The sequence below is a fragment of the Oncorhynchus clarkii genome, chromosome 14 (assembly GCF_045791955.1).
Source record: "Oncorhynchus clarkii lewisi isolate Uvic-CL-2024 chromosome 14, UVic_Ocla_1.0, whole genome shotgun sequence".
NCBI classification, from domain to species: domain Eukaryota; kingdom Metazoa; phylum Chordata; class Actinopteri; order Salmoniformes; family Salmonidae; genus Oncorhynchus; species Oncorhynchus clarkii.
The window spans coordinates 42,295,703-42,322,755 of record NC_092160.1 but is presented as its reverse complement, the minus strand read 5'-3'; the positions used below and the strand labels follow the sequence as shown (position 1 = coordinate 42,322,755).

The 27,053-nt window shown below is 45.0% G+C and overlaps 1 protein-coding gene across 1 annotated transcript in view; it reads left to right on the top strand.

Annotated features, from left to right (window-relative positions):
* The window catches only part of LOC139366613 (G protein-coupled receptor 174), a 58,026-nt gene extending 43,912 nt beyond the window's left edge, over positions 1-14,114 (top strand). Inside the window, exon 3 of the mRNA XM_071104304.1 lies at positions 13,044-14,114. Within this exon, the coding sequence (XP_070960405.1) occupies positions 13,044-13,982 (939 nt within the window). The 3' untranslated portion in view covers positions 13,983-14,114. The remainder of the gene's footprint in view (positions 1-13,043) is intronic.
* Positions 14,115-27,053: the final 12,939 nt, after the last annotated feature.

The following is a 27,053-nucleotide window of genomic DNA, read 5'->3' as shown; positions in this document are numbered from 1 at the left end:
TATGGTCTAGAACAGCCATGTAGGGTACATATCCAGCAGTCTATGGTCTAGCTTGGCCATGTAGGGTACATATCCAGCAGTCTATTGTCTAGCTTGGCCATGTAGAGTACATATCCAGCAGTCTATGGTCTAGAATAGCCATGTAGGGTACATATCCAGCAGTCTATGGTCTAGAATAGCCATGTAGTGTACATATCCAGCAGTCTATGGTCTAGAATAGCCATGTAGGGTACATATCCAGCAGTCTGTGGTCTAGAATAGCCATGTAGGGTACATATCCAGCAGTCTATGGTCTACAATAGCCATGTAGGGTACATATCCAGTAGTCAATGTTCTAGAATAGCCATGTAGGGTTCATATCCAGCAGTCTATGGTCTAGAATAGCCATGTAGGGCACATATCCAGCAGTCTATGGTCTAGAATAGCCATGTAGAGTCCATATCCAGCAGTCTATGGTCTAGCTTGGCCATGTAGGGTACATATCCAGCAGTCTATGGAGTAGCTTGGCCATGTAGAGTACATATCCAGCAGTTTATAGTCTATAATAGCCATGTAGGGTACATATCCAGCAGTCTATGGTCTAGAATAGCCATGTAGGGTACATATCCAGCAGTCTATGGTCTAGAACAGCCATGTAGGGTACATATCCAGCAGTCTATGGTCTAGCTTGGCCATGTAGGGTACATATCCAGCAGTCTATTGTCTAGCTTGGCCATGTAGAGTACATATCCAGCAGTCTATGGTCTAGAATAGCCATGTAGGGTACATATCCAGCAGTCTATGGTCTAGAATAGCCATGTAGTGTACATATCCAGCAGTCTATGGTCTAGAATATTCATGTAGGGTACATATCCAGCAGTCTGTGGTCTAGAATAGCCATGTAGGGTACATATCCAGCAGTCTATGGTCTACAATAGCCATGTAGGGTACATATCCAGTAGTCAATGTTCTAGAATAGCCATGTAGGGTTCATATCCAGCAGTCTATGGTCTAGAATAGCCATGTAGGGCACATATCCAGCAGTCTATTGTCTAGAATAGCCATGTAGAGTCCATATCCAGCAGTCTATGGTCTAGCTTGGCCATGTAGGGTACATATCCAGCAGTCTATGGAGTAGCTTGGCCATGTAGAGTACATATCCAGCAGTTTATAGTCTATAATAGCCATGTAGGGTACATATCCAGCAGTCTATGGTCTAGAATAGCCATGTAGGGTACATATCCAGCAGTCTATGGTCTAGCTTGGCCATGCAGAGTACATATCCAGCAGTCTATGGTCTAGAATAGCCATGTAGGGTACATATCCAGCAGTCTATGGTCTAGAATATCCATGTAGGGTACATATCCAGCAGTCTATGGTCTAGAATAGCCATGTAGAGTACATATCCAGCAGTCTATGGTCTAGCTTGGCCATGTGGGGTACATATCCAGCAGTCTATGGTGTAGCTTGGCCATGTAGAGTACATATCCAGCAGTCTATAGTCTAGAATCGCAATGTAGGGTACATATACAGCAGTCTATGGTCTAGAATAGCCATGTAGGGTACATATCCAGCAGTATATGGTCTAGCTTGGCCATGTAGGGTACATATCCAGCAGTCTATGGTCTAGAATAGCCATGTAGGGTACATATCCAGCAGTCTATGGTCTAGCTTGGCCATGTAGAGTACATATCCAGCAGTCTATAGTCTACAATAGCCATGTAGGGTACATATCCAGCAGTCTATGTTCTAGAATAGCCATGTAGGGTTCATATCCAGCAGTCTATGGTCTAGAATAGCCATGTAGGGTACATATCCAGCAGTCTATGGTCTAGCTTGGCAATGTAGGGTACATATCCAGCAGTCTATGGTCTAGAATAGCCATGTAGAGTACATATCCAGCAGTCTATGGTCTAGAATAGCCATGTAGGGAACACATCCAGCAGTCTATGGTCTAGCTTGGCAATGTAGGGTACATATACAGCAGTCTATGGTCTAGAATAGCCATGTAGGGTACATATCCAGCAGTATATGGTCTAGCTTGGCCATGTAGGGTACATATCCAGCAGTCTATTGTCTAGCTTGGCCATGTAGAGTACATATCCAGCAGTCTATAGTCTAGAATAGCCATGTAGGGTACATATCCAGCAGTCTATGGCCTAGAATAGCCATGTTGGGTACATATCCAGCAGTCTATGGTCTAGAATAGCCATGTAGGGTACATATACAGCAGTCTATGTTCTAGAATATCCATGTAGGGTACATATCCAGCAGTCTATGGTCTAGCTTGGCCATGTAGAGTACATATCCAGCAGTCTATAGTCTACAATAGCCATGTAGGGTACATATCCAGCAGTCTATGTTCTAGAATAGCCATGTAGGGTTCATATCCAGCAGTCTATGGTCTAGAATAGCCATGTAGGGTACATATCCAGCAGTCTATGGTCTAGCTTGGCAATGTAGGGTACATATCCAGCAGTCTATGGTCTAGCTTGGCCATGTAGGGTACATATCCAGCAGTCTATAGTCTATAATAGCCATGTAGGGTACATATCCAGCAGTCTATGGTCTAGAATAGCCATGTAGGGTACATATCCAGCAGTCTATGGTCTAGCTTGGCCATGTAGGGTACATATCCAGCAGTCTATGGTCTAGAACAGCCATGTAGGGTACATATCCAGCAGTCTATGGTCTAGCTTGGCCATGTAGGGTACATATCCAGCAGTCTATTGTCTAGCTTGGCCATGTAGAGTACATATCCAGCAGTCTATGGTCTAGAATAGCCATGTAGGGTACATATCCAGCAGTCTATGGTCTAGAATAGCCATGTAGTGTACATATCCAGCAGTCTATGGTCTAGAATAGCCATGTAGGGTACATATCCAGCAGTCTGTGGTCTAGAATAGCCATGTAGGGTACATATCCAGCAGTCTATGGTCTACAATAGCCATGTAGGGTACATATCCAGTAGTCAATGTTCTAGAATAGCCATGTAGGGTTCATATCCAGCAGTCTATGGTCTAGAATAGCCATGTAGGGCACATATCCAGCAGTCTATGGTCTAGAATAGCCATGTAGAGTCCATATCCAGCAGTCTATGGTCTAGCTTGGCCATGTAGGGTACATATCCAGCAGTCTATGGAGTAGCTTGGCCATGTAGAGTACATATCCAGCAGTTTATAGTCTATAATAGCCATGTAGGGTACATATCCAGCAGTCTATGGTCTAGAATAGCCATGTAGGGTACATATCCAGCAGTCTATGGTCTAGCTTGGCCATGTAGGGTACATATCCAGCAGTCTATGGTCTAGAACAGCCATGTAGGGTACATATCCAGCAGTCTATGGTCTAGCTTGGCCATGTAGGGTACATATCCAGCAGTCTATTGTCTAGCTTGGCCATGTAGAGTACATATCCAGCAGTCTATGGTCTAGAATAGCCATGTAGGGTACATATCCAGCAGTCTATGGTCTAGAATAGCCATGTAGTGTACATATCCAGCAGTCTATGGTCTAGAATATTCATGTAGGGTACATATCCAGCAGTCTGTGGTCTAGAATAGCCATGTAGGGTACATATCCAGCAGTCTATGGTCTACAATAGCCATGTAGGGTACATATCCAGTAGTCAATGTTCTAGAATAGCCATGTAGGGTTCATATCCAGCAGTCTATGGTCTAGAATAGCCATGTAGGGCACATATCCAGCAGTCTATGGTCTAGAATAGCCATGTAGAGTCCATATCCAGCAGTCTATGGTCTAGCTTGGCCATGTAGGGTACATATCCAGCAGTCTATGGAGTAGCTTGGCCATGTAGAGTACATATCCAGCAGTTTATAGTCTATAATAGCCATGTAGGGTACATATCCAGCAGTCTATGGTCTAGAATAGCCATGTAGGGTACATATCCAGCAGTCTATGGTCTAGCTTGGCCATGCAGAGTACATATCCAGCAGTCTATGGTCTAGAATAGCCATGTAGGGTACATATCCAGCAGTCTATGGTCTAGAATATCCATGTAGGGTACATATCCAGCAGTCTATGGTCTAGAATAGCCATGTAGAGTACATATCCAGCAGTCTATGGTCTAGCTTGGCCATGTGGGGTACATATCCAGCAGTCTATGGTGTAGCTTGGCCATGTAGAGTACATATCCAGCAGTCTATAGTCTAGAATCGCAATGTAGGGTACATATACAGCAGTCTATGGTCTAGAATAGCCATGTAGGGTACATATCCAGCAGTATATGGTCTAGCTTGGCCATGTAGGGTACATATCCAGCAGTCTATGGTCTAGAATAGCCATGTAGGGTACATATCCAGCAGTCTATGGTCTAGCTTGGCCATGTAGAGTACATATCCAGCAGTCTATAGTCTACAATAGCCATGTAGGGTACATATCCAGCAGTCTATGTTCTAGAATAGCCATGTAGGGTTCATATCCAGCAGTCTATGGTCTAGAATAGCCATGTAGTGTACATATCCAGCAGTCTATGGTCTAGCTTGGCAATGTAGGGTACATATCCAGCAGTCTATGGTGTAGCTTGGCCATGTAGGGTACATATCCAGCAGTCTATGGTGTAGCTTGGCCATGTAGAGTACATATCCAACAGTCTATAGTCTATAATAGCCATGTAGGTTACATATCCAGCAGTCTATGGTCTAGAATAGCCATGTAGGGTACATATCCAGCAGTCTATTGTCTAGCTTGGCCATGTAGAGTACATATCCAGCAGTCTATGGTCAAGAATAGCCATGTAGGGTACATTTCCAGCAGTATATGGTCTAGAATAGCCATGTAGTGTACATATCCAGCAGTCTATGGTCTAGAATAGCCATGTAGGGTACATATCCAGCAGTCTATGGTCTAGAATAGCCATGTAGGGTACATATCCAGCAGTCTATGGTCTAGATTGGCCATGTAGAGTACATATCCAGCAGTCTATAGTCTAGAATAGCCATGTAGGGTACATATCCAGCAGTCTGTGGTCTAGAATAGCAATGTAGGGTACATATCCAGCAGTCTATGGTCTAGAATAGCCATGTAGGGTACATGTCCAGCAGTCTATGGTCTACAATAGCCATGTAGGGTACATATCCAGTAGTCAATGGTCTAGCTTGGCCATGTAGGGTACATATCCAGCAGTCTATTGTCTAGCTTGGCCATGTAGAGTACATATCCAGCAGTCTATGGTCAAGAATAGCCATGTAGGGTAAATATCCAGCAGTCTATGGTCTAGAATAGCCATGTAGGGTACATATCCAGCAGTCTATGGTCTAGAATAGCCATGTAGGGTACATATCCAGCAGTCTATGGTCTAGATTGGCCATGTAGAGTACATATCCAGCAGTCTATAGTCTAGAATAGCCATGTAGGGTACATATCCAGCAGTCTGTGGTCTAGAATAGCCATGTAGGGTACATATCCAGCAGTCTATGGTCTAGAATAGCCATGTAGGGTACATGTCCAGCAGTCTATGGTCTACAATAGCCATATAGGGTACATATCCAGTAGTCAATGTTCTAGAATAGCCATGTAGGGTTCATATCCAGCAGTCTATGGTCTAGAATAGCCATGTAGGGCACATATCCAGCAGTCTATGGTCTAGAATAGCCATGTAAAGTCCATATCCAGCAGTCTATGGTCTAGCTTGGCCATGTAGGGTACATATCCAGCAGTCTATGGAGTAGCTTGGCCATGTAGAGTACATATCCAGCAGTTTATAGTCTATAATAGCCATGTAGGGTACATATCCAGCAGTCTATGGTCTAGAATAGCCATGTAGGGTACATATCCAGCAGTCTATGGTCTAGCTTGGCCATGTAGAGTACATATCCAGCAGTCTATGGTCTATAATAGCCATGTAGGGCACATATCCAGCAGTCTATGGTCTAGAATATCCATGTAGGGTACATATCCAGCAGTCTATGGTCTAGAATAGCCATGTAGAGTACATATCCAGCAGTCTATGGTCTAGCTTGGCCATGTGGGGTACATATCCAGCAGTCTATGGTGTAGCTTGGCCATGTAGAGTACATATCCAGCAGTCTATAGTCTAGAATCGCCATGTAGGGTACATATCCAACAGTCTAATGTCTAGAATAGCCATGTAGGGTACATATCCAGCAGTCTATGGTCTAGCTTGGCCATGTAGAGTACATATCAAGCAGTCTATGGTCTAGAATAGCCATTTAGGGTACATATCCAGCAGTCTATGGTCTAGAATAGCCATGTAAGGTACATATCCAGCAGTCTATGGTCTAGAATAGCCATGTAGAGTATATATCCAGCAGTCTATGGTCTAGCTTGGCCATGTAGGGTACATATCCAGCAGTCTATGGTGTAGCTTGGCCATGTAGAGTACATATACAGCAGTCTATAGTCTAGAATAGCCATGTAGGGTACATATCCAGCAGTCTATGGTCTAGCTTGGCCATGTAGAGTACATATCCAGCAGTCTATAGTCTAGAATAGCCATGTAGGGTACATATCCAGCAGTCTATGGTCTAGAATAGCCATGAAGGGTACATATCCAGCAGTCTATGGTCTAGAATAGCCATGTAGGGTACATATCCAGCAGGATATGGTCTAGAATAGCCATGTAGAGTACATATCCAGCAGTCTATGGTCTAGAATAGCCATGTAGAGTACATATCCAGCAGTCTATAGTCTAGCTACTGGGCTCCCGAGTGGCACAGTGGTCTAAGACACTTCCTCTCGGTGCAAGAGGTGCCACTACAGTACCTGGTTTGAATCCAGACTGCATCACATCCGGCTGTGATTGGGAGTCTCATAGGGCAGCACACAATTGGCCCAGTTTCATCCGGGTTTGTCAAGGGTAGGCTGTCATTGTAAATAAGAAAATATCTTAACTGACTTGCCTAGTTACACAAAGGTTACATAAGTAAAGAACAGGACGGCCCACTGTTTATGCTTTTCAACTTGCTTTATTGACTACGTTTCGATTCGAAACCACCACTGCACTGGGGACCAATGAACTCCAACCACGAATTGTGCATGATAGGGTCCGTTGGTAGGGCATGCAAACCATAGTATGTATAGGGATTTTCAGTCTTCAATGACCGTGATCTTTTGAATGCATTGGGGGCGCTGAAACAACAAAGCCCCATTTAAGGGAAGCAGATGGGCACAATTTGAGCTAAGATTGTAATATTTGTGTTAACTCTACAAAGGTGTGTTCTGTGAGTGTCACTGAGTAGGCTGATACCCCATTTAATGGGTGCACAATCCATAGGTTAGGCTGTACCGTTTAAGTACAGCATATTCCCAATGCAAATCTAAAGTATATTACATCCACAGTGCAATTTCAACATATTTTTGTCTTTTGTTGAATTTATACAACAACATCCCAACCTTGTTTAGCATTATCTAGTCCAAGTATGTAGTTATTCCACTATTTGTATCAGTTTGAATCACTTTCAATGGGGGACTTTTATATTCAAAGCGAACTGGAAATGATTGTGGTTACCTTCACGTAAGGGTGCACAGCAGAGTTGAAAAATAGCCAACACATGGTAGAGTTGTTAGTTTGGCACTGTTGATCAGCACACATGTCAAGAAGACAAGAGCGTACTGGAATGTATTAAGGTTAAACTATTGAGTTTTTCTGATGCAAGCAAGCATTTGCACCCTGCAGTCATTGAACAACAGGCCAGAGGCGCTGTTAACGTTAGCTATTTTTTTTTTTTTTTTTTTTTTTTTTGCAGTTTGGGTTGTGTTCTGTCTGACTTGAAATGTGTCTAGCTCTTACTGTAGCCTGGACTGTGGAGTAGCTAGCTAGTTTTGCGAAAGCCCATTGCATGAATAGTAAGGTAGCAGCATGACAATTTTTACAACGTTTGGTGATGGTTTTGAACTGATGCACGTTAGCTAGCTAGCTATGTTTTGTGGGAAACTGTAGGACTGGCATATGGATGTAAACTAACTATTGTTAGCTAGCTTCAGCTGGCTCTAGCTACCTAGTTGCTGAAGTTACATGTGAAACAAACCGTCAATTAACAAATATACCTAGCTACCTTTCTTTGCCTGTTCGTTAGCTGACTGATGTTAGCTACAGAGGCTAGCTGCTTATCTTTGTACAATCAAACTAACGTTACACAGCTACCTAGCCAATCAAAATATCTGTATGCATTTATTGATTAACCTCAGCTTGAACACCACCATTTCGCTAGCTATCTACAGTAGCCTAGGTTTGTTCACATTTATAGATTAACCTCAGCTTGAACATCACCGTATCGCTAGCTATCTACAGTAGCCTAGGTTTGTTCAAATTTATAGATTAACCTCAGCTTGAACACCACCATTTCGCAAGCTATCTACAGTAGCCTAGGTTTGTTCACATTTATAGATTAACCTCAGCTTGAACATCACCATTTCGCTAGCTATCTACAGTAGCCTAGGTTTGTTCACATTTATAGATTAACCTCAGCTTGAACATCACCGTATCGCTAGTGTCACGAACCGGCTCAAAGCCCGTAACAAAGGGAGACAATGTGGAGATAAGGAGTAACAAAATATATATTTATTAACTAAAGCAACTAAGGAAAATATACAATGGTGTGTGTAATCAGTAATCAGTAGTGTAAGTGAGTGTTTTGCATGCATGAATGTGATAATGCATGGTGTTGAAAGGTGCGAAAGCAAACAAACGGCCACCAAGAAGCACAACACAATCTACAAAAGTGTCTGCATGGAGAGAGTCTCCTCCATGAATGTGGAAAATGTCTATTTATCCTGGGACACACCTGGCCCAGGTGTTACCAATGTAGCTGACGACCCTCTCAACTCCGCCCACCGGCATCCTAATAAGGAAACAAGTGCATCTTCCGGCGCCGACAGAGATGGCCGCCTAACTTCGCGTTCCTAGGAAACTATGCAGTTTTTTGTTTTTTTACGTGTTATTTCTTACATTAGTACCCCAGGTCATCTTAGGTTTCATTACATACAGTCGAGAAGAACTACTGAATATAAGATCAGCATCAACTCACCATCAGTACTACCAAGAATATGTTTTTCGCGACGCGGATCCTGTGTTCTGCCTTACAAACAGGACAACGGAGTGGATTCCATGCAGCGACCCAAAAAAAAAACAACTCCGAAAAAGAGGGAAACGAGGCGGTCTTCTGGTCAGACTCCGGAGACGGGCACACCGTACACCACTCCCTAGCATTCTTCTTGCCAATGTCCAGTCTCTTGACAACAAGGTTGATGAAATCCGAGCAAGGGTAGCATTCCAGAGGGACATCAGAGACTGTAACGTTCTTTGCTTCACGGAAACGTGGCTCACTGGAGAGACTCTATCCGAAGCGGTGCAGCCAACGGGTTTCTCCACGCATCGCGCAGACAGAAACAAACATCTTTCTGGTAAGAAGAGGGGCGGGGGCGTATGCCTTATGACTAACGTGACATGGTGTGATGAAAGAAACATACAGGAACTCAAATCCTTCTGTTCACCTGATTTAGAATTCCTCACAATCAAATGTAGACCGCATTATCTACCAAGAGAATTCTCTTCGATTATAATCACAGCCGTATATATCCCCCCCCAAGCAGACACATCGATGGCTCTGAACGAACTTTATTTAACGTTTTGCAAACTGGAAACCATTCATCCGGAGGCTGCATTCATTGTAGCTGGGGATTTTAACAAGGCTAATCTGAAAACAAGACTCCCTAAATTTTATCAGCATATCGATTGCGCAACCAGGGGTGGAAAGACCTTGGATCATTGTTGCTCTAACTTCCGCGACGCATATAAGGCCCTGCCCCGCCTCCCTTTCGGAAAAGCTGACCACGACTCCATTTTGTTGATCCCTACCTACAGACAGAAACTAAAACAAGAGGCTCCCACGCTGAGGTCTGTCCAACGCTGGTCCAACCAAGCTGACTCCACACTCCAAGACTGCTTCCATCACGTGGACTGGGACATGTTTCGTATTGCGTCAGACAACAACATTGACGAATACGCTGATTCGGTGTGTGAGTTCATTAGAACGTGCGTTGAAGATGTCGTTCCCATAGCAACGATTAAAACATTCCCTAACCAGAAACCGTGGATTGATGGCAGCATTCGCGTGAAACTGAAAGCGCAAACCACTGCTTTTAATCAGGGCAAGGTGTCTGGTAACATGACCGAATACAAACAGTGCAGCTATTCCCTCCGCAAGGCTATCAAACAAGCTAAGCGTCAGTACAGAGACAAAGTAGAATCTCAATTCAACGGCTCAGACACAAGAGGCATGTGGCAGGGTCTACAGTCAATCACGGACTACAGGAAGAAATCCAGCCCAGTCACGGACCAGGATGTCCTGCTCCCAGGCAGACTAAATAACTTTTTTGCCCGCTTTGAGGACAATACAGTGCCACTGACACGGCCTGCAACGAAAACATGCGTCCTCTCCTTCACTGCAGCCGAGGTGAGTAAGACATTTAAACGTGTTAACCCTCGCAAGGCTGCAGGCCCAGACGGCATCCCCAGCCGCGCCCTCAGAGCATGCGCAGACCAGCTGGCCGGTGTGTTTACGGACATATTCAATCAATCCCTATACCAGTCTGCTGTTCCCACATGCTTCAAGAGGGCCACCATTGTTCCTGTTCCCAAGAAAGCTAAGGTAACTGAGCTAAACGACTACCGCCCCGTAGCACTCACTTCCGTCATCATGAAGTGCTTTGAGAGACTAGTCAAGGACCATATCACCTCCACCCTACCTAACACCCTAGACCCACTCCAATTTGCTTACCGCCCAAATAGGTCCACAGACGATGCAATCTCAACCACACTGCACACCGCCCTAACCCATCTGGACAAGAGGAATACCTATGTGAGAATACTGTTCATTGACTACAGCTCGGCATTCAACACCATAGTACCCTCCAAGCTCGTCATCAAGCTCGAGACCCTGGGTCTCGACCCCGCCCTGTGCAACTGGGTACTGGACTTCCTGACGGGCCGCCCCCAGGTGGTGAGGGTAAGCAACAACATCTCCTCCCCGCTGATCCTCAACACTGGGGCCCCACAAGGGTGCGTTCTGAGCCCTCTCCTGTACTCCCTGTTCACCCACGACTGCGTGGCCACGCACGCCTACAACTCAATCATCAAGTTTGCGGACGACACAACAGTGGTAGGCTTGATTACCAACAACGACGAGACGGCCTACAGGGAGGAGGTGAGGGCCCTCGGAGTGTGGTGTCAGGAAAATAACCTCACACTCAATGTCAACAAAACTAAGGAGATGATTGTGGACTTCAGGAAACAGCAGAGGGAACACCCCCCTATCCACATCGATGGAACAGTAGTGGAGAGGGTAGCAAGTTTTAAGTTCCTCGGCATACACATCACAGACAAACTGAATTGGTCCACTCACACAGACAGCATTGTGAAGAAGGCGCAGCAGCGCCTCTTCAACCTCAGGAGGCTGAAGAAATTCGGCTTGTCACCAAAAGCACTCACAAACTTCTACAGATGCACAATCGAGAGCATCCTGGCGGGCTGTATCACCGCCTGGTACGGCAACTGCTCCGCCCTCAACCGTAAGGCTCTCCAGAGGGTGGTGAGGTCTGCACAACGCATCACCGGGGGCAAACTACCTGCCCTCCAGGACACCTACACCACCCGATGTCACAGGAAGGCCATAAAGATCATCAAGGACATCAACCACCCGAGCCACTGCCTGTTCACCCCGCTATCATCCAGAAGGCGAGGTCAGTACAGGTGCATCAAAGCTGGGACCGAGAGACTGAAAAACAGCTTCTATCTCAAGGCCATCAGACTGTTAAACAGCCACCACTAACATTGAGTGGCTGCTGCCAACACACTGACACTGACTCAACTCCAGCCACTTTAATAATGGGAATTGATGGGAAATGATGTAAATATATCACTAGCCACTTTAAACAATGCTACCTTATATAATGTTACTTACCCTACATTATTCATCTCATATGCATACGTATATACTGTACTCTATATCATCGACTGTATCCTTATGTAATACATGTATCACTAGCCACTTTAACTATGCCACTTTGTTTACATACTCATCTCATATGTATATACTGTACTCGATACCATCTACTGTATCTTGCCTATGCTGTACCATCTGTACCATCACTCATTCATATATCCTTATGTACATATTCTTTATCCCCTTACACTGTGTACAAGACAGTAGTTTTGGAATTGTTAGTTAGATTACTTGTTGGTTATTACTGCATTGTCGGAACTAGAAGCACAAGCATTTCGCTACACTCGCATTAACATCTGCTAACCATGTGTATGTGACAAATAAAATTTGATTTGATTTGATTTGAACAAAGACAGAATATTCCAGACAGAGTGGGAGGGTCGTCACACTAGCTACAGTATCTACAGTAGCCTAGGTTTGTTCACATTTATAGATTAACCTCAGCTTGAATACCACCATGTAGCTAGCTATCTACAGTAGGTTTGTTCACACTTCTTCTGACTGGCAGCCTGGAGTAAGCAGCTGTGTTGTTGCGAGCAACCGACCCGCGGTTAGGACTCTGGGCTTCATCCCGAAACAAAATGGAGCACCTCGTTGTTTCGCAATGGACGTAAATGTTCACATGACAGCGATAAATGATACATTTAATAAAAACTATTGCACCAACGAATTGAGTAAAACCCAGCATTTTTTAAATCCAATGGTCACTTTATGGACGCTATAGTCTTGTTTTAATCCGACATCCAGAATTTGAGTTTGGTAGACGTAGGAAATAATCTTAAAACTAAATAACCACCCTGTTAAAAAATCGGGTAAGTGTGTTGTATACCTTCAATTGATTAGCACATTTTCATAGAGATTGGTGTCATATTGGCTTAGAAATGATAACAGGGACATTTGAATTTAGTAACTGAGCTTCATCCAATCCCTATATAGACGCAACTGACGTCAGGGTGTATGTTCCTCTCTGTATCTACCTGAACCTCACCTGTTTTAACCTCTCCTAACCTGTACATTTTAATACCTGTTGGATATATATATATATATATATTTAACTACCTGTATGTTCTGTCTCCTCCAGGTCCTCTCCCTACCTCTCCGTATCTACTACTACCTGAACCATACCTGGCCATTCGGCCAGCCTCTCTGCATGTTGTGTTTCTACCTGAAATACGTCAACATGTACGCCTCTATATTCTTCCTGGTGTGTGTGAGTGTGCGGCGCTGTGAGCTCATCATGCACCCGCTGAGGTACCGTTCCAACAGACGACGAGGGGACATGTGTGTATGTGCCGCTGGCTGGTTGCTGGTCTGTCTCGGCTGTCTGCCTTTCCCTCTGCTCCGAAACACCAGCCTGACCCCTGACCTCTACACTCACACTGCCCCCTATGACCTTACCCCTAACCCCTATGCCTCCAGTCCTAGATCATATGCCCCAGCCCCCACCTCTTCCCCAACCCCTACACCTGGCCCTACCTCCCTGGTGGCGGTGTGTTTTGCGGAGCTCCCCATGCGTGAAGTCAGCCCTGCGGCTGGCTGGGCTCTGATGGTGGGGGCGGAGCTGGTTGGCTTCATCCTCCCTCTGATCCTAGTTCTGACCTGTGCCTGTCTGTCAGCCGGCAGCCTGCGAGTCCACAGGGGGGAGGGGGAGGGGGGAGGGGTGAAGGACCATGGGGAGAAGAAGAGGGCGTTGAGGATGGTGTTGAGCTGTGCCGGGGTGTTCCTGCTCTGCTTCTCCCCATACCATGTCACCATGCCACTAGACTTTCTGGCAAAGGCCGATGCCCTGGGGAGCTGTGAGGTCAGGGAGATGGTGCTGCGATGCCATCCTGTCACCCTCTGTCTTGCCAGTCTCAACTCAGGACTGGACCCTCTCATGTATTACTTTACTACAGATGAGTTTAGGAGAAGATTCAGCAGACCAGAAATACCTGAGAGCTTCAGTCTGGCTCCAAGACTATCCTGTACTAGTGGTGGGGGGGAGAAGGACCTGCCTCTGACCCCTGAACCTGACCTATAACCCCTCAGCAGGCCAGCGATACCTGAGAGCTTCAGTCTGGCTCCAATAATCTCCTGTACTAGTGGTGGGGGGAGCAAGGACTTGCCACTAACCCCTGACCTCTAACCCTGACCCTGGCCCCAAGACTGTCCTGTACTGGTGGAGTCTGTGAGACTGAACCCTGACCTCTAACCCCAAGACTGTCCTGTTCTTCCATGGACAGCAAGGCATGGGGGGAAAGAGAAACAAGGACAAAGACTGAACCCTGACCTCTAACCACAAAACTGTCCTGTTCTGCTATGGACAGTAAGTCATGGGTGAAGAGGGGAAACAAGGACAAAGGGAACAAGGAGAGCGTTTCAAATGTGAACTAAAGACAGTTTATTACTCCAAATGTGGACATCTGCTGGACTGCGTTTGGAACTGCCGGTCTGTGGTAAAAAATGAGCGTTCATCTCAGCCTAGGCTGCCCTTCAGTCCCTATACTTGTTGGTCCTGGTGGAGATATGAATCACCCCAGTGAACACTGCTACTCCAGTTGCCCTGTCTTTATCTGACTACGTTTTCTCTCATAGTCCAAGAGCATCTGGTCATCACCGTGGTGGCACAGGGCTACTCATTTCTCATAATGGGAGATTTTCTCCTTTCTCCCTCACCTGTCCATCTCCTCATTTGAATTCCATGCTGTCACTGTCACTTGTCAACTAAAGCTTAACATTGTTTTAATCTATCGCCCATCAGGTTCCCTTAGAGAGTTCCTCATTGAGCTTGACACATTGATAACCTCATTTCGTGACAATGGCTCACCGCAATCTCCTTTTCTTTCTCCCTTTCCTCCAACCATAACCACTCAGCCCCTACCTAGATGGTCATGCACTGTCGCAATCTTCTCTCTCTCTCTCCCACTACTCTCTCCTCTTCTATCCTATCTTCTCTCCCTTCTGCTAAATCCTTCTCCCTCCTGTCTCCATATTCTGCCTCTTCGACCCGACTCTCCTCTTTTTCTGCATCCTATGACTCTCACGGTCTCCTTTCCACCGGCCGGCTCCCAACCGGCTCGGGCTTCCCTTCCTGCTCCGTGGCTGAGTGACTCATTACGAGCTTACAGAACAGGGATGCAGGCAGCTGAGTGACTCATTACGAGCTTACGGAACAGGGCTGCAGGCAGCTGAGTGACTCATTAGGAGCTTACAGAACAGGGCTGCAGGCAGCTGAGTGAAAATGGAGGAAAACTAAATCATTATTTTACTCCCTCTTCTCTACCTTCTGTTCCTCTGTATCTGCTGCTAAAGCCACTTTCTATCACTCTAAATTTAAGATTCTGCCTCTTACCCAAGGAAACTATTTTTCTCGCCTTAATCCCCCTCCCTCCTTCCTCCTCCCTCTCTGCAGACGACATTGTCAACCACTTTGAACAGAAGGTTGACGACATCCACTCCTCATTCACTATTGAATCCACTGGTCCCAGAACTACCCTGCACCTGGACTTTTTTCTCGCCAGATGAAATACTGCGACTAGTGATTTCCGTCCGCCCGACAATCTGCCCGCTCAACCCCACACCCTCCTCCCTTCTCCAGACCATCTCTGGAGACCTTCTCCCATTCCTCACTTCCCTCATCAACTCATCCCTGACCACTGGCTGCATCCCCTCTGACTTCAAAATGGCAGAGTCGCTCCCCTCCTCAAGAAACCAACAATTGACATCAGAAACTAGAGAACGATATTCTAGATCCTAACCAAGACGGGTCACTCAACCCAGACTGCTCTCCTCTGTGTCACGGAGGCTCTCCACACTTCCAAGCTGACTCTCTCTCGGTTCTCATCCTCTTAGATCTATCCGCTGCCTTATCGTGAACCATCAGATCCTCCTCTCCACCCTCTCAGGGCTGGGCGTCTCAGGCTCTGCCTCCTCTCCATCCTCTCAGGGCTGGGCGTCTCAGGCTCTGCCTCCTCTCCATCCTCTCAGGGCTGGGCGTCTCAGGCTCTGCCTCCTCTCCACCCTCTCAGGGCTGGGCGTCTCAGGTTCTGCACACTATTGAATTGCATCCTACCTGGCAGGCTGCTCCTACCAGGTGATGTGGAGAGATGCTGTGTCTGCACCACGTGCTCTCACTACTGGTGTCCCCAGGGTTCGTTCTAGGCCCTCTCCTCTTCTCTCTATAGACCAAGTCACTCAGCCCCCCCCTTCGGACACACAGTTGTCAACACGCATCTCTGCGTGCCACCTCAACCTCGACAAGACAGAGCTGCTCTTCCTCCAGGAGAAGGCCGGCTGCTACAAGACCTCGCCATCTTGATTGACAACATCACAGAGTCTGCCTCCCAGAGTGCAAAGAACCTTGGCATGAATCCAGGCCCTTGTCATCTCCAGTCTGGACTACTGCAACTCACTGTTGGCTGGGCTCCCCGTTTGTGCCATCAAAGCCCTGAAATTTATCCAGAATGCCGCAGCCCACCTGGTGTTCAACCTTGCCAGGTTCTCCCATGTGACACCACTCCTCCGCACACTCCAATGGCTTCCAGTTGAAGCTTGCACCCACTACAAGACCATGGTACTTGCCTACAGAGCAGCAAGAGGAACTGCCCCTCCTTACCTTCAGGCTATGCTGAAACCCTACACCCCAACCCAAGCACTCCACTTTTCCACCTCTGGTCTCTTGGCCCTCCCACCCCTATGGCAACTCCCGCTCAGCCCAGTCCAAGCTCTTCTCTGTCCTGGCACCCCAATGGTGGAACCAGTTCCCCCTGAAGCAAGGACAGCAGTCCCTGCCCATCTTCCCAAAACATCTGAAGCCCTACCTCTTCCAAGAGTATCATAAAATAATCCTACACCCCCCCCCAAATTAAAATAACCATTTGTGAACTAACACTTACAAGTTTAACCCCCCCCCCCCCCAAAAAAAGAAATAACACTGACTTTGCTAATAGCTACATTATTGAGGAATAATCTACTTAGTTTGACTGAGATATATGGTTGTCCCACCTAGCTAACCCTATCCCTATCTTGAGATGAATGCACTAACTGTAAGTCACTCTGGATAAAAGCTTAATGACTAAAATGTCAATGTAAATCTGCTGGACACTGAAGTTCAGCTGAATCTGGGGAGAGATGATTCTGTGAATATTAAGCTTGCTAACTGTTAAGTCTCGAAGAAGAGCTTTGGACCGTGCTGAAATGCCTGAGGTTAATTAAAACATATTTTTTCGATCCGTTTCTCTTTCATTTCTTAAATGACCCACCTCACCTACAGATGGAACATACAACACCAGATGAAGTGATAGTTTTCTGGAAGATCTTCCAAACTGAAACCTTTCAGTCAGCCAGTCAGTGGAAAAACACAGTCACATCTAGCACTTCTGTCTCTGCATGGTGTCTCTGCCTACTGATGTCTCAGTCTCTGTGAACCAGATAAAAAGCATGGTGGATTATCGGTGACAGGAAGTCAGAGCCTTTCTGTAGGGACACTGAGGAGTACAGTGCATTCGGAAAGTATTCAGACCCCTTCACTTTCTCCACATTTTGTTACGATACAGCCTTGTTCTAAAATGCATTAAATTAAACATTTCCTCATCAATACCCCATAATGACAAAGCGAAAACAGGTTTTAGACATTTTTGCAAATGTATTCAAATGAAAAAACTTTTTTTACATAAGTATTGAGCTCAGGTGCATCCTGTTTCCATTGATCATTCTTGAGCTGTTTCTACAACTTGATTGGAGTCCACCTGTGATAAATTAAATTGACTGGACATGATGTGGAAATGCACACACCTTTCTATATAAGGTCCCAAAATTGACAGTGCATGTCAGAGCAAAAACCAAGCCATGACGTCGAAGGAAAGATCATCAAGGACAACAACCACCCGAGCCACTGCCTGTTCACCCCGCTATCATCCAGAAGGCGAGGTCAGTACAGGTGCATCAAAGCTGGGACCGAGAGACTGAAAAACAGCTTCTATCTCAAGGCCATCAGACTGTTAAACAGCCACCACTAACATTGAGTGGCTGCTGCCAACACACTGACTCAACTCCAGCCACTTTAATAATGGGAATTGATGGGAAATTATGTAAAATATATCACTAGCCACAAACAATGCTACCTAATATAATGTTTACATACCCTACGTTATTCACGTATATACTGTACTCTATATCATCTACTGCATCTTTATGTAATACATGTATCACTAGCCACTTTAACTATGCCACTTTGTTTACATACTCATCTCATATGTATATACTGTACTCAATACCATCTACTGTATCTTGCCTATGCCGCTCTGTACCATCACTCATTCATATATCTTTATGTACATATTCTTTATCCCCTTACACTTGTGTCTATAAGGTAGTAGTTTTGGAATTGTTAGCTAGATTACTTGTTGGTTATTACTGCATTGTCGGAACTAGAAGCACAAGCATTTCGCTACACTCGCATTAACATCTGCTAACCATGTGTATGTGACCATTAACATCTGCTAACCATGTGTATGTGACCAATAACATCTGCTAACCATGTGACCAATAACATCTGCTAACCATGTGTATGTGACCATTAACATCTGCTAACCATGTGTATGTGACCATTAACATCTGCTAACCATGTGTATGTGACCATTAACATCTGCTAACCATGTGTATGTGACCATTAACATCTGCTAACCATGTGTATGTGACCATTAACATCTGCTAACCATGTGACCAATAACATCTGCTAACCATGTGTATGTGACCATTAACATCTGCTAACCATGTGACCAATAACATCTGCTAACCATGTGTATGTGACCATTAAAAGTTGATTTGATTTGAATTGTCCGTAGATTGTGTCGAGGCACAGACCTGGGGAAGGGTGCCCAAAAAATTCTGCAGCATTTTAGGTCCCCAAGAACACAGGGGCCACCTTCATTCTTAAATGTAAAAGGTTTGGAAATACTTGGAATGCCAAGTGTCACGTCTGGACGAAACCAGGCACCAGCATGGTGGTGGCAGATCCTTGAAGAAAACCTGCTCCAGAGTGCTCAGGACCTCAGACTGGGGCAAAGGTTCACCTTCCAACAGGACAAGTCTCTGAATGCCCTTGGGTGGCCCAGCCAGAGCCCTGACTTCAATCCGATCGAACATCTCTGGAGAGACCTGAAATAACTGTGCGGCGAAGCTCCCCATCCAACCTGACAGAGCTTGAGAGGATCTGCATAGAATAACGGGACTAACCCCCCAAATACAGGTGTGCCAAGATTGTAGCGTCACACCCAAAAAGACTTGATGCTGAAATCGCTGCCAAAAGTGCTTCAACAAAGTACTGAGTAAAGGATCTGAAAACTTATGATAATGTGATATATCGAGTTTTTGTATATATTTGCAAACATTTCTAAAAACCTATTTTTGCTTTGTCATAATGGGGTATTGTGTGTAGATTGACGAGAGGAAAAATTTTTATCCATTTTAGAACAAGGCTGTAACGTAATAAATGCGGAAAAAGTCAAAGGGTCTGAATACTTTCCGAATGCACTGTATGCCTGCCAACGTTCTGGTTGGTGTAGGTGTAGAGAAATATCAAACTGTCACACTAGCAAGCTGTGGTTTCCTGTTGCTGCTGTTGTTATCGTTGTAAAAACTACAGCTTACCTCAGTCTAATGTAACTTCAGTATCTCAGTCTATACTAACTTCAGAACCTGTCTGACCTTAACTTCAGTATCTAACACACTAACCCTAACTCCAATATCTAACACATAAACACTAACTTCAGTGTCTGACTACAGTATCTAACACATAAACACTAACTTCAGTATCTGACTCCAATATCTAACACATAAACACTAACTTCAGTATCTGATTTCAGTATCTGACTACAGTATCTAACACATAAACATTAACTTCAGTATCTGACTCCAATATCTAACACATAAACACTAACTTCAGTATCTGACTCCAGTATCTGACTTCAGTATCTGACTCCAGTATCTAAGACACTAACCCTAACTTCAGTATCTGACTTTAGTATCTGACTTCAGTATCTGACTCCAGTATCTGACTCCAGTATCTAAAACACTAACCCCAACTTCAGTATCTGACTTCAGTATCTGACCCCAGTATCTGACTCCAGGATCTGACTCCAGTATCTAAGACACTAACCCTAACTTCAGTATATGACTTCAGTATCTGACTCACTGACAGTTAATTTGTTCATGGATAATTCCAATTTCCTTTAATCTTGACAAGTCCAAACAAGGAAATTAATAGTTTTATAATTATTCTAGTTGAAAATCGTAACTAAAATTGGTTAAACTAATTTTCTTCTTTATGGTTTTCAAATTGGGCCTAACCCTAAACAACAACTGAACAAAATTGGCTTGCACTACCTGCCTAGCTAGCATTAGCCTTGCTAAAGTTATTGCTGACTAGCTAGCAGCTGGCTAACTAACTAGCTACCTAGCCCTACCTGGCTACTGTATATAGTCATTCTAGCTAGTGAAAGTAAGTTAGTCCCTCATGCTAGCTAGTAGTAGCTAGCTAGTGGAAGCAAGTTAACGTTAGTCCCTCAACCTGCTACAAGATGAAGTGGCCCAGCCAGAGGAATCCCCGAGCTGACAAGGTAAAAATCTGTCGTTCTGCCCGTGAACAAGGCAGTTAACCCACTGTTCCCCTGAACAAGGCAGTTAACCCACTGTTCCTAGGCCATCATTGTAAATAAGAATTTGCTCTTAACTGACTTGCCTATTTAAACAAAGATAAAAAAAAAAATTAAATGAATTAAAAAAAAACCTGCTGCAGAAAGGTACGATTTCTACATTACTTTCTGTATCTAACGTTGCTAGATCTTCTGTCTGGTTGGTGCTTATTGACTCTGTAGGCTAATAAAGAGCTGCAATTACTGTAATTAGTATTTGATCCTTTGCATAGCTATTTCTTACACATTCAATACAACAATATCCAGTTGCACTTCACACAATTCTGATATTGTGTGTGTGGAGGTTCAGAATGTGCATGGAAAATGAACAGATCATAATGAAGATCACACAGGTACATCAGCCAATAGAGTAAGTTAGACCTTTAAAAAGGTTAACATTCACAAGGCTGTGGGGCCAGACGGATTACCAGGACGTGTACTCTGAGCATGCACTGACCAACTGGCAAGTGTCTTCACTGACATTTTCAACCTCTCCCTGTCTGAGTCTGTGATACCAACATGTTTCAAGCAGACCACCATAGTCCCTGTGCCCAAGAACACTAAGGTAACCTGCCAAAATGAATAGCGACCCGATGCACTCAGGTCTGTAGCCATGAAGTGCTTTGAAAGGCTGGTCATGGCTCACATCAACACCATTATCCCAGAAACCCCAGACCCACTCCAATTTGCATACTGCCCCAACAGATCCATAGATGATGCAATCTTTATTGCACTCCACACTGCCCGTTCACACCTGGACAAAAGGAACACCTATGTGAGAATGTTATTCATTCAGTGCCCTCAAAGCTCATCACTAAGCTAAGGACCCTGGAACTATACCTGGATAAACTATAACTGGATCCTGGACTTCCTGATGGGCCGCCCCCAGGTGGTAAGGGTAGGTAACAACACATCCGCCACGCTGATCCTCAACACGGGGGCCCCCAGGGGTGTGTGCTCAGTCCCCTCCTGTACTCCCTGTTGACCCACAACTGCATGGCCAAACACGACTCCAACACCATCATCAAGTTTGCAAACGACACAACAGTGGTAGGCCTGATCACCAGCAACGATGAGACAGCCTACAAGGAGGAGGTCAGAGACCTGGCCTGGTGGTGCTAGAATAACAACCTCTCCCTCAACGTAACTTAGACTAAGGAGATGATTGTGGACTGCGGGAAAAGGAGGACCGAGCACGCCCCCATTCTCATCGACGGGGCTGTTGTGGAGCAGGTTGAGAGCTTCAAGTTCCTCGGTGTTCACATCACCAACAAACTAGAATGGTCCAAACACACCAAGACAGTTGTGAAGAGGGCACGACAAAGCCTATTCCCCCTCAGGAAACTAAAAAGATTTGGCATGGGTCCTCAGATCCTCAAAAAGTTCTACAGCTGCAACATCAAGAGCATGGTTGCATCACTGCCTGGTTCAATTGCTCGGCCTCTGACCGCAAGGCACTACAGAGGGTAGTGCGCACGGCCCAGTACCTCACTGGGGCTAAGCTGCCTGCCATCCAGGACCTCTACACCAGGCGGTGTCAGAGGAAGGCCCTAAAAATTGTCAAAGACCCCTGCCACCCCAGTCATAGACTGTTCTCTCTACTACCGCATGGCAAGCGGTACCGGAGTGCCAAGTCTAGGACAAAAAGGCTTCTCAACAGTTTTTATCCCCAAGCCATAAGACTCCTGAACAGGTAATCAAATGGCTACCTGGACTATTTGCATTGTGTGCCCCCCAACCCCTCTTTTACACTGCTGCTACTCTCTGTTTATCATATATGCATAGTCACTTTAACTATACATTCATGTACATACTACCTCAATTGGGCAACCAACCAGTGCTCCTGCAGTTGGCTAACTAGGCTATCTGCATTGTGTCCTGCCACCCACCACCTGCCAACCCCTCTTTTACACTACTGCTACTCTCTGTTCATCATATATGCATAGTCACTTTAACCATATATACATGTACATACTTCCTCAAAGACGTGTATATATTACCTCAATCCGCCCGACTAACCGGTGCCTGTATTTAGCTTCACTACTGTATATAGCCTCTCTAATGTATATAGCCTCGCTACTGTTATTTTTCACTGTCTTTTTACTGTTGTTTTTATTTCTTTACTTACCTATTGTTCACCTAATACCTTTTTTGCACTGCTGGTTAGAGCCGGTAAGTAAGCATTTCACTGTAACCTGCTGTATTCGGAGCATGTGACAAATAAACTGATTTGATTTGATCATTAAGTTTGCCGATGACACAACAGTGGTAGGCCTGATCACCGACAATGATGAGACAGCTTATAAGGAGGAGGTCAGAGACCTGGTCTGGTGGTGCCAGGACAAAAACATATCCTTCAACGTGATAAGACAAAGGTGATTATTGTGGACTACAGGAAAATGAGGACCGAGCACACTCCCATTCTCATAAACGGGGCTGTAGTGGAGAGGAATGAGAGTTTCAAGTTCCTTGGTGTCCACAACACTACCCTAAAAATTGGACGACTCTAAAAATGGTCAAATACTCCAGCCACCCTAGTCATAGACTGTTCTCTCTGCTACGTTCTCTCTGCTACGGGCAGAGTACCAAGTCTAGGTCCAAGAGGCTTCTAAACAGCTTCAAACCCCAAGACTCTTGAACATCTAATCAAATGGCTACCCAGACTATTTGCATTGCCCCCCTCTTTTACACTGCTGCTACTCTCTGTTTATTATCAATGCAAAGTCAATTTAATAACTCTACCTAGATGTACATATTACCTCGACTAACCGGTGCCCCCACTACTCTTTTTATTCTGGTTAGAGCCAGTTTGCGCTGTTCTGTGAAAGGAGTTTTACACAGCGTTGTATGAGATCTTCAGTTTCTTGTCAATTTCTCACATAGAATAGCCTTCATTTCTCAGAACAAGAATAGACTGACGAGTCATCCCTAAAGCCAACACCTCATTTGGCTGCCTTTCCTTCCAGTTCTCTGCTGCCTGTGACTGGAACGAATTGCAAAAATTGCTGAAGTTGGAGACTTTTATCTCCCTCACCAACTTTAAACATCTGCTATCTGAGCAGCTAACTGATCACTGCAGCTGTACATAGTCCATCGGTAAATAGCCCACCCAATTTACCTACCTCATCCCCATACTGTTTATATTTATTTACTTTTCTGCTCTTTTGCACACCAGTATCTCTACCTGCACATGACCATCTGATCATTTATCACTCCAGTGTTAATCTGCTAAATTGTAATTATTCGCCTACCTCCTCATGCCTTTTGCACACAATGTATATAGACTCTTTTTTTCTACTGTGTTATTGACTTGTTTATTGTTTACTCCATGTGTAACTCTGTGTTGTTGTCTGTTCACACTGCTATGCTTTATCTTGGCCAGGTCGCAGTTGTAAATGTGAACTTGTTCTCAACTAGCCTACCTGGTTAAATAAAGGTAAAATAAATCAAATTGGTCTGCTCAGTTACTGAAAGTGCATTACTGCCACCTGCTGGATCACAAAAATACTGCCGCTGTAATTCATTACATTACCCCTCTTATATTCCTACTGTTGATCTCAACCATCAAAGAAACAATGCAAATTAAGGGCATTTAATTAAGTTGGACATTAAGGGTGTCATTTCCAATGCTATCAAGTTGCCAACACTGATAGGAAGGTGAGTGTTGAGCCAATATCTTCTCTGTATCTATCTGCAGATCCAGAGGCATCAGGATCCTCTGTCATTTTGAGCCTGTAATTATTTAGGCAGGTTACTTTCGCTTCCTTGGGCACAGGGACTATCTGCTTGAAACATGTAGGTATTACAGACTCGGTCAGGGACAGGTTGAAAATGTCAGTGAAGACACTTGACAGTTGGTCCGCCCATGCTTTGAGTACACGTCCTGGTAATCCGTCCCACTGATTTGTGAATGTTGACCTGTTTAAAGGTTTTGCTTTCATCGGCTACCGAGAGCATTATCACATAGCTGGTGCTCTCGTGCATGCTTCAGTGTTGCTTGCCTTGAAGCGAGCATAAAAGGCATTTAGCTCGTCTGGTAGGCTCACGTCACTGGGAAGCTCACATCTGGGTTTCCCTTTGTAGTCCATAATAGTTTGCAAGCCCTGCCACATCCGACAAGCGTAGTAGGATTCAATCTTAATCCTGTGGTGAAGCTTTGCTTGTTTGATGGTTCGTCTGATGGCATAGCAGGATTTCTTATAAGCGTCTGGATTAGTCTCCTGCTCCTTGAAAGCAGCAGCTCTAGCCTTTAGCTCGATGCGCATGTTGCCTGTAATCCATCGCTTCTGGTTGGGATATGTACGTACATTCAATGTGGGGACGATGTCATCAATGTTGTTGAAAATGTCAGTAAAGACACCTGCCAGTTAGTCAGCACATGCCCGGAACACACGTCCTGGTAATTCGTCTGGCCCCACAGCCTTGTGTATGTTGACTTGTTTAAAGGTCTTACTCGCGTTGGCTACGGAGAGCGTGATCACACAGTCGTCCGGAACAGCTGATGCTCTCATGCATGCCTCAGTGTTGCTTCCCTCGAAGCGAGCATGGAAGTGATTTAGCTCATCTGGTGGGCTCATGTCACTGGGCAGCTCACAGCTGTGCTTCCCTTTGTAGTCTGTAATAGTTTGCAAGCCCTGCCACATAAGACGAGCGTCGGGGCCCGTGTAGTATGATTCGATCTTAGCCCTGTATTGACGCTTTGCCTGTTTGATGGTTCGTCGCAGGGCATAGCAGGATTTCTTGTAAGCTTCCGGGTTAAAGTCCTGCATCTTGAAAGCGGCAGCTCTAGCCTTTAGTTCAAGTGTGAATGTTGCCTGTAATCCATGGCTTCTGGTTGGGATATGTATGTACACTCACTGTGGGGACGACGTCATCGATGCACTTATTGATGAAGCCGATGACTGAGGTGGTTTATTCCTCAATTCCATTGGATGAATCCCGGAACATATTCCAATCTCTGCTAGCCAAACAGTCCTGTAGTGTAGCATCCGCGTCATCTGACCACTTCTGTATTAAGATGTGCTTCCTGCTTTAGTTTTTATTGAAAGTGGGAATCAGGAGGATAGAATTATAGTCAGATTTGCCAAATGGAGGGCGGGGGAGAGCTTGTATGCATCTCTGTGTGTGGAGTAAAGGTGGTCTTGGATTTATTTTTCCCTGGTTGCACTTGTGACATGCTTGTTAAAATTTGGTAAAACTGATTTAAATTTGCCTGCATTTAAGTCCCAGGCCACTAGGAGTGCCGCTTCTGGGTGAGCATTTTCTTTTTTGCTTTTGGCCTCTTAGAGTTGGTTGGGAAGAGTCTTAGTGCCTGCTTCGCTTTGTGGTGGTAAATAGACGGCTACAAATAATACAGATGAGAAATCTCTTGGTAGATAGTGTGGCCTACAGGTATTCTACCTCAGGTGAGCAATACCTCGAGACTTCTTTAATATTAGACATCGCACACCAGCGGTGATTGACAAAAAGACACACACCCCCACCTCTCGTCTTACCAGAGGTAGCGTCCCTGTTCTGCCGGTGCACTGTCCATATCTTCGTTCAGCAAAGTCTCTGTAAAACATAAGATGTTACAGTTTTTAATGTCCCGTTAGCAGGATAATCTTAATTGTAGATTATCAAAAAGAATCCAATGATTGTACGTTAGCAAGAAGAATGGAAGGCAATGGGAGTTTACTCGCTTGCCTCTGGATTCTCAGAAGGGTGCCCGATCTGCGGCCTCTTTTCCAGGGTCTTTTCTTCATACAAAAGGCGTGGATCTGGGCCTGTTCCAGTGAAAGCAGGATATCCTTCTAATCGGACTCGTTAACCTTTCTAGCGGAACCCCTCGACAACATTCCGCTGAAAAGGAAGATTTGTTTTTATTTTTAAAATATGTAACTTAAAGGAAAAAGATTCTTCCAGTCCATGGTGAGTAATCTCTGTTCTGTCCAGAAGTTATTTTCGGTCATAAGATACAGTAGCAGCAGCATTATGTACAGAATAAGATACAAAAAATAAGTTACACAAAACGCAACACTTTTTTTTACAGAATAGCACAATTGGTTGGGAGAATGTAACACGTCAGCGATGTTCTTCGGCGTCATCTTCAAAATGTATGTATCCTGGAGAGAAAGAGAACAGATGGCAGGAGGGATCATTCAAATGATGTGAAAGGGATGCAGTATTGGTTGGAGGGATCATTCAAATGATGTGAAAGGGATGCAGTATTGGCAGGAGGGATCATTCAAATGATGTGAAAGGGCAGTATTCTAACACACAGGTAACCTGTAAATAGCCTGATGTGGACACCAATTAAGAAGCAAACTATGTCAGTGTCTAGGAGTCATCTATAGGTAACGTCGCATGAGAAAGCGAGAAAGAGACACACCTTGAGAGCATCATGCCAAACAGGAAGTGTAGAGGAGAGGCTTTCCTTG